We start from the raw sequence: 8060 nt of genomic DNA, 5'->3' as shown, positions 1-8060 counted from the left end.
TCTCCCATCCTGGTGTGTGTGTGTGTGCTTTCTCCCATCCTGGTGTGTGTGTGCGTTCTCCCATCCTGGTGTGTGTGTGTGTGCGTTCTCCCATCCTGGTGTGTGTGTGTGTGCGTTCTCCCATCCTGGTGTGTGTGTGTGCGTTCTCCCATCCTGGTGTGTGTGTGTGCGTTCTCCCATCCTGGTGTGTGTGTGCGTTCTCCCATCCTGGTGTGTGTGTGTGTTCTCCCATCCTGGTGTGTGTGTGTGCGTTCTCCCATCCTGGTGTGTGTGTGTGTGTGTGCATTCTCCCATCCTGGTGTGTGTGTGTGTGCGTTCTCCCATCCTGGTGTGTGTGTGTGTGCGTTCTCCCATCCTGGTGTGTGTGTGCGTTCTCCCATCCTGGTGTGTGTGTGTGCGTTCTCCCATCCTGGTGTGTGTGTGTGCGTTCTCCCATCCTGGTGTGTGTGTGTGCGTTCTCCCATCCTGGTGTGTGTGTGTGCTTTCTCCCATCCTGGTGTGTGTGTGTGTGCGTTCTCCCATCCTGGTGTGTGTGTGTGTGCGTTCTCCCATCCTGGTGTGTGTGTGTGTGCGTTCTCCCATCCTGGTGTGTGTGTGTGTGCGTTCTCCCATCCTGGTGTGTGTGTGTGTGCGTTCTCCCATCCTGGTGTGTGTGTGTGTGTGCGTTCTCCCATCCTGGTGTGTGTGTGTGTGTGTGTGTGCGTTCTCCCATCCTGGTGTGTGTGTGTGTGCGTTCTCCCATCCTGGTGTGTGTGTGTGTGTGCGTTCTCCCATCCTGGTGTGTGTGTGCGTTCTCCCATCCTGGTGTGTGTGTGCGTTCTCCCATCCTGGTGTGTGTGTGCGTTCTCCCATCCTGGTGTGTGTGTGCGTTCTCCCATCCTGGTGTGTGTGCGTTCTCCCATCCTGGTGTGTGTGTGTGTGTGCGTTCTCCCATCCTGGTGTGTGTGTGTGTGCGTTCTCCCATCCTGGTGTGTGTGTGTGTGCTTTCTCCCATCCTGGTGTGTGTGTGTGTGCTTTCTCCCATCCTGGTGTGTGTGTGTGTGCTTTCTCCCATCCTGGTGTGTGTGTGTGTGTGCTTTCTCCCATCCTGGTGTGTGTGTGTGTGTGCTTTCTCCCATCCTGGTGTGTGTGTGTGTGTGTGTGCTTTCTCCCATCCTGGTGTGTGTGTGTGTGCTTTCTCCCATCCTGGTGTGTGTGTGTGTGCTTTCTCCCATCCTGGTGTGTGAGTGTGCGTTCTCCCATCCTGGTGTGTGTGTGCGTTCTCCCATCCTGGTGTGTGTGTGTGTGCGTTCTCCCATCCTGGTGTGTGTGTGTGTGTGCGTTCTCCCATCCTGGTGTGTGTGTGTGTGCGTTCTCCCATCCTGGTGTGTGTGTGTGTGTGTGTGTGCGTTCTCCCATCCTGGTGTGTGTGTGTGTGTGTGTGTGCGTTCTCCCATCCTGGTGTGTGTGTGTGTGCTTTCTCCCATCCTGGTGTGTGTGTGTGTGCTTTCTCCCATCCTGGTGTGTGTGTGTGCGTTCTCCCATCCTGGTGTGTGTGTGTGCGTTCTCCCATCCTGGTGTGTGTGTGTGTGCGTTCTCCCATCCTGGTGTGTGTGTGTGTGCGTTCTCCCATCCTGGTGTGTGTGCGTTCTCCCATCCTGGTGTGTGTGCGTTCTCCCATCCTGGTGTGTGTGCGTTCTCCCATCCTGGTGTGTGTGTGTGCGTTCTCCCATCCTGGTGTGTGTGTGTGCGTTCTCCCATCCTGGTGTGTGTGCGTTCTCCCATCCTGGTGTGTGTGCGTTCTCCCATCCTGGTGTGTGTGTGTGCGTTCTCCCATCCTGGTGTGTGTGTGTGCGTTCTCCCATCCTGGTGTGTGTGTGCGTTCTCCCATCCTGGTGTGTGTGTGCGTTCTCCCATCCTGGTGTGTGTGTGCGTTCTCCCATCCTGGTGTGTGTGTGCGTTCTCCCATCCTGGTGTGTGTGTGTGTGCGTTCTCCCATCCTGGTGTGTGTGTGTGTGTGTGTGTGTGTGTGCGTTCTCCCATCCTGGTGTGTGTGTGCGTTCTCCCATCCTGGTGTGTGTGTGTGTGTGTGTGCGTTCTCCCATCCTGGTGTGTGTGTGTGTGTGTGCGTTCTCCCATCCTGGTGTGTGTGTGTGTGTGTGTGCGTTCTCCCATCCTGGTGTGTGTGCGTTCTCCCATCCTGGTGTGTGTGTGTGTGTGTTCTCCCATCCTGGTGTGTGTGTGCGTTCTCCCATCCTGGTGTGTGTGTGCGTTCTCCCATCCTGGTGTGTGTGTGCGTTCTCCCATCCTGGTGTGTGTGTGCGTTCTCCCATCCTGGTGTGTGTGTGCGTTCTCCCATCCTGGTGTGTGTGTGCGTTCTCCCATCCTGGTGTGTGTGTGTGTGCGTTCTCCCATCCTGGTGTGTGTGTGTGTGTGCGTTCTCCCATCCTGGTGTGTGTGTGTGTGTGTGTGCGTTCTCCCATCCTGGTGTGTGTGTGTGTGTGTGCGTTCTCCCATCCTGGTGTGTGTGTGTGTGTGCGTTCTCCCATCCTGGTGTGTGTGTGTGTGTGTGCGTTCTCCCATCCTGGTGTGTGTGTGTGTGTTCTCCCATCCTGGTGTGTGTGTGTGTGTGTGCGTTCTCCCATCCTGGTGTGTGTGTGTGTGTGTGTGCGTTCTCCCATCCTGGTGTGTGTGTGTGCGTTCTCCCATCCTGGTGTGTGTGTGTGTGTGCGTTCTCCCATCCTGGTGTGTGTGTGTGCGTTCTCCCATCCTGGTGTGTGTGTGTGCGTTCTCCCATCCTGGTGTGTGTGTGTGCGTTCTCCCATCCTGGTCTGTGTGCGTTCTCCCATCCTGGTGTGTGTGTGTGTGTGTGTGCGTTCTCCCATCCTGGTGTGTGTGTGTGTGTGTGCGTTCTCCCATCCTGGTGTGTGTGTGCGTTCTCCCATCCTGGTGTGTGTGTGCGTTCTCCCATCCTGGTGTGTGTGTGTGCGTTCTCCCATCCTGGTGTGTGTGTGTGTGTGCGTTCTCCCATCCTGGTGTGTGTGTGTGTGTGTGCGTTCTCCCATCCTGGTGTGTGTGTGCGTTCTCCCATCCTGGTGTGTGTGTGCGTTCTCCCATCTTGGTGTGTGTGTGCGTCCTCCCATCCTGGTGTGTGTGTGTGTGTGCGTTCTCCCATCCTGGTGTGTGTGTGTGTGCGTTCTCCCATCCTGGTGTGTGTGTGTGTGCGTTCTCCCATCCTGGTGTGTGTGTGTGTGCGTACTCCCATCCTGGTGTGTGTGTGTGTGTGCGTTCTCCCATCCTGGTGTGTGTGTGTGTGTGCGTTCTCCCATCCTGGTGTGTGTGTGCGTTCTCCCATCCTGGTGTGTGTGTGTGCGTTCTCCCATCCTGGTGTGTGTGTGCGTTCTCCCATCCTGGTGTGTGTGTGCGTTCTCCCATCTTGGTGTGTGTGTGCGTCCTCCCATCCTGGTGTGTGTGTGTGTGTGCGTCCTCCCATCCTGGTGTGTGTGTGTGCGTTCTCCCATCCTGGTGTGTGTGTGTGTGTGCGTTCTCCCATCCTGGTGTGTGTGTGTGTGTGTGCGTTCTCCCATCCTGGTGTGTGTGTGCGTTCTCCCATCCTGGTGTGTGTGTGCGTTCTCCCATCTTGGTGTGTGTGTGCGTCCTCCCATCCTGGTGTGTGTGTGTGTGTGCGTCCTCCCATCCTGGTGTGTGTGTGTGCGTTCTCCCATCCTGGTGTGTGTGTGTGTGTGCGTCCTCCCATCCTGGTGTGTGTGTGTGCGTTCTCCCATCCTGGTGTGTGTGTGTGTGCGTTCTCCCATCCTGGTGTGTGTGTGTGTGCGTTCTCCCATCCTGGTGTGTGTGTGTGTGCGTACTCCCATCCTGGTGTGTGTGTGTGTGTGCGTTCTCCCATCCTGGTGTGTGTGTGTGTGTGCGTTCTCCCATCCTGGTGTGTGTGTGCGTTCTCCCATCCTGGTGTGTGTGTGTGCGTTCTCCCATCCTGGTGTGTGTGTGCGTTCTCCCATCCTGGTGTGTGTGTGCGTTCTCCCATCTTGGTGTGTGTGTGCGTCCTCCCATCCTGGTGTGTGTGTGTGTGTGCGTCCTCCCATCCTGGTGTGTGTGTGTGCGTTCTCCCATCCTGGTGTGTGTGTGTGTGTGCGTTCTCCCATCCTGGTGTGTGTGTGTGTGTGTGCGTTCTCCCATCCTGGTGTGTGTGTGCGTTCTCCCATCCTGGTGTGTGTGTGCGTTCTCCCATCTTGGTGTGTGTGTGCGTCCTCCCATCCTGGTGTGTGTGTGTGTGTGCGTCCTCCCATCCTGGTGTGTGTGTGTGCGTTCTCCCATCCTGGTGTGTGTGTGTGTGCGTTCTCCCATCCTGGTGTGTGTGTGTGTGCGTTCTCCCATCCTGGTGTGTGTGTGTGTGCGTACTCCCATCCTGGTGTGTGTGTGTGTGTGCGTTCTCCCATCCTGGTGTGTGTGTGTGTGTGCGTTCTCCCATCCTGGTGTGTGTGTGCGTTCTCCCATCCTGGTGTGTGTGTGTGCGTTCTCCCATCCTGGTGTGTGTGTGCGTTCTCCCATCCTGGTGTGTGTGTGCGTTCTCCCATCCTGGTGTGTGTGTGTGCGTTCTCCCATCCTGGTGTGTGTGTGTGTGTGCGTTCTCCCATCCTGGTGTGTGTGTGTGTGTGTGCGTTCTCCCATCCTGGTGTGTGTGTGCGTTCTCCCATCCTGGTGTGTGTGTGCGTTCTCCCATCTTGGTGTGTGTGTGCGTCCTCCCATCCTGGTGTGTGTGTGTGTGTGCGTCCTCCCATCCTGGTGTGTGTGTGTGCGTTCTCCCATCCTGGTGTGTGTGTGTGTGCGTTCTCCCATCCTGGTGTGTGTGTGTGTGCGTTCTCCCATCCTGGTGTGTGTGTGTGTGCGTACTCCCATCCTGGTGTGTGTGTGTGTGTGCGTTCTCCCATCCTGGTGTGTGTGTGTGTGTGCGTTCTCCCATCCTGGTGTGTGTGTGCGTTCTCCCATCCTGGTGTGTGTGTGTGCGTTCTCCCATCCTGGTGTGTGTGTGTGTGTGCGTTCTCCCATCCTGGTGTGTGTGTGTGTGTGCGTTCTCCCATCCTGGTGTGTGTGTGTGTGCGTTCTCCCATCCTGGTGTGTGTGTGTGTGTGCGTTCTCCCATCCTGGTGTGTGTGTGTGTGTGCGTTCTCCCATCCTGGTGTGTGTGTGTGTGCGTTCTCCCATCCTGGTGTGTGTGTGTGTGTGCGTTCTCCCATCCTGGTGTGTGTGTGTGTGTGTGTGCGTTCTCCCATCCTGGTGTGTGTGTGTGTGTGTGCTTTCTCCCATCCTGGTGTGTGTGTGTGTGTGCTTTCTCCCATCCTGGTGTGTGTGTGTGTGCTTTCTCCCATCCTGGTGTGTGTGTGTGTGTGTGCGTTCTCCCATCCTGGTGTGTGTGTGTGTCTGTGTCTGTGTGTGCGTGTTCCCCCATCCTGGTGAGTACTGCAGTCAATCACTGGCTTCATCAGTGACGTTTGCACATACAGCACATGATAGCAGGTAACCGATAGATGTGATTTTAGTACCAGCCAGCAGATGACATTGCAGTAAAGTGCACTTGTTTCTGTAAGCGAACCTTTTCTGCCAGCAGTTACTGCCTTATGTGTTTTTGGGCCGGTGATGACTATTATGACCCCTGCCAAAGTAATGGAGAAACATAAAAGTAATAAAAAACCTCAGCAGTTTTTCTTTTCCTTTCCTTTTTGCACAACAGTTCGGGGCTTCTCTCCCCAACACAAGATCCGCAGCTTTGAAGAAGCCAGGGGTCTAGATCGAATCAATGAGCGTATGCCACCCCGTCGCCCCACCACTCCCCAAGACCTCAATCTGAACTCAGCCGACAAGAACAGTAACAGGAGCCAGCAGTGACCCTGCCGCCAGCGACACACACACACGGTGTCATCTACCACCAACACACGCTCAAGGGCAGGACTCTCAAACCAGGCCAACATATAGATCCACGTACACGCCGATGTACACATACATGCCAACCATGCTGCTCTCTGCATACCCAGCCATACCACAATCATGTATACGAGTATTAACCGGTCATCCTCCAGGTATGTATAAGAATACGGGGTCCATACAGAACACTCCTGATGCATACACTCAATAATCCAGACTGATCCGCGAACACACAGGACCCTACGGCTGATCTACACGCCAACACACACACACTTTGTGAGCACACACACCGAGCTGGTCTGTCCTCCAGTTTGTATCCTCTTTGTAAATGTTATTTGCGTTCTATATATATATATTTATACATGTGTAATATAAATACCCTGTTTTTTAATGTAGGGTCCATCTAGCGGCAGCAGCTGCAGAATTATACCATATTACCAGGGCCAGTTTGCAGCGCCCCTTCCTGCAGAGCCACCTGCATTGCACCCAGGTACAGATCTTGTATAAGGTGGTTATTGATCAGGTGCTAATCACGGCTTCTCGTTTTCTCCGAGAAGTGGGCGATGAGAATCCTTTTTTACGTGACGTAAGGACATCGCCAAATACTCGGATAGACGCAGAGCCTGATTCTGCCAATGACGTGCCCTCAGAGGGTGCAGAGCATAGCGTGGCATGTCCAAGACATCAAATGCATGGTCACTGCACACATGGCCGTCCTCCATTAAGTGACGCATACATTGCACTGAACACGTGAGAACAAACTGCTCTGCTCCGGGTGACTGCACACGCGGGTGGTTCTTCGCACACAGACTGTGCCGCGGCGGTCGCTCTGCAGTGTCTCGCTGCTCTCTCAAGCACTAATAATCATATACGAGAGAGATCACCTATTTCGGGGGCTTTATTTTTGAGGGGTTATGCTGCCCCCTAAACACTCCTGATCACATGTCCATCTCCCCACCCCACAGGGCACATCCATTATATTAAGGGAGTGCATTTAGGGCTATCTACATAGAAAAACCTTTGTACCACAAGGGCTTTGAGGTGACACAAAGTTGTATCTTTAGTGTGGCACTCAGATACTGGGCTCCCTATTGACCAGGGACCCAAACTGCCATTGCAATAAGGCACTCAGGAGTTGGGTTACCTTCAGACAATCTCATCCTCAGCACATCTCCTGCAGGGTCTTTACAGCACCGTGGAAGAGCCGCTTTATGGCCGCAGCGTCCTCCTCCGGTGCCTCTAGTGATGAATAGCACAAGAATTAACTCTTTCTCTGCTCCCGTCTTCGCGTTTCGATAGCCCACATGGAGGGAGTCGGGAGATATGCTCGTTCCTCTATGCCCACTCTTCATTCTTTCTTCTCTTCTTTAAGTCTATGATTTGCTGAGTTGTCTTGTATTACAAAGGAGGAAATGTTTTAAAAAAAAAAAAAAAAAGTAAATGATTTTTTTTTTCCGCAAAAGATTGGGAGAAAAAAAAAATGTTCAGATTAAACTGCAAAATAGTTAAAGCGAAGCGTGGCTTGTATTTAATTCCTACCAGTGGTGATGTGCGAGATGTCAGTGTGTGTCTCCGACATGGCTGTGCCCTTAAAACATCGGGTGTGTGTGTGCCCTGCGTGGCATCAGGCGTGGGTGTGCCCTGCGTGGCATCACATGTACATGTTCCTCGAATGGCATCAGACATGCATGTTCTCCACATGGCAATTGACAAGTTCGCACTATATAGCAATGGTCAGATACATGCTTTGTGAGCTGCCAACCTCTATTATTCTATCACACAATGGGCAGGTGTGACGAGATGTCTTCTAAGGTTGGTGCGATTGGTGGAAAAAACACCATGTCAAACATCCAAAGACCTGAAGGCCAACCTGAAACAGTCTGGGGTCATGGTTTCAACAAGTACCATACACCGCACACTTAACCAAGCAGAGCTTTATGGGCAAAGACCAAGGAAGAAACCATTGCTGAAGAAAAGACATAAAAAGGAACGACTTATCTTTGCCAAAGAGTACCTTGACAAACCACAATCCTTCTGGGAAAATATTCTGTGAACAGGTTAAACAAAAATAGAGCTTTTTCGCAAAGCAACAGTTTGTTTACAGACGGCGCAATGAAGCTTATAAGGAAAAGCACACCTTA

At 53.3% G+C, this 8060-nt stretch overlaps 1 protein-coding gene across 3 annotated transcripts in view; it reads left to right on the top strand.

Moving 5' to 3' along the window:
• Positions 1 to 7429, top strand: part of PPP3CC (protein phosphatase 3 catalytic subunit gamma) — a 59665-nt gene extending 52236 nt beyond the window's left edge. For all 3 annotated transcript variants that reach the window (XM_073654040.1, XM_073654038.1, XM_073654039.1), the window contains exon 13: positions 5729 to 7429. In XM_073654040.1, the coding sequence (XP_073510141.1) occupies positions 5729 to 5883 (155 nt within the window). In that variant the 3' untranslated portion in view covers positions 5884 to 7429. The remainder of the gene's footprint in view (positions 1 to 5728) is intronic.
• Positions 7430 to 8060: the final 631 nt, after the last annotated feature.

This window comes from Phyllobates terribilis, unplaced genomic scaffold (assembly GCF_046119375.1).
Source record: "Phyllobates terribilis strain yellow unplaced genomic scaffold, ASM4611937v1 Scaffold_11__3_contigs__length_659146591, whole genome shotgun sequence".
In the NCBI taxonomy this organism is placed as follows: Eukaryota; Metazoa; Chordata; class Amphibia; order Anura; family Dendrobatidae; genus Phyllobates; species Phyllobates terribilis.
The sequence above is the reverse complement of the archived record's forward strand: the minus strand, read 5'-3'. Positions and strand labels throughout refer to the sequence as shown.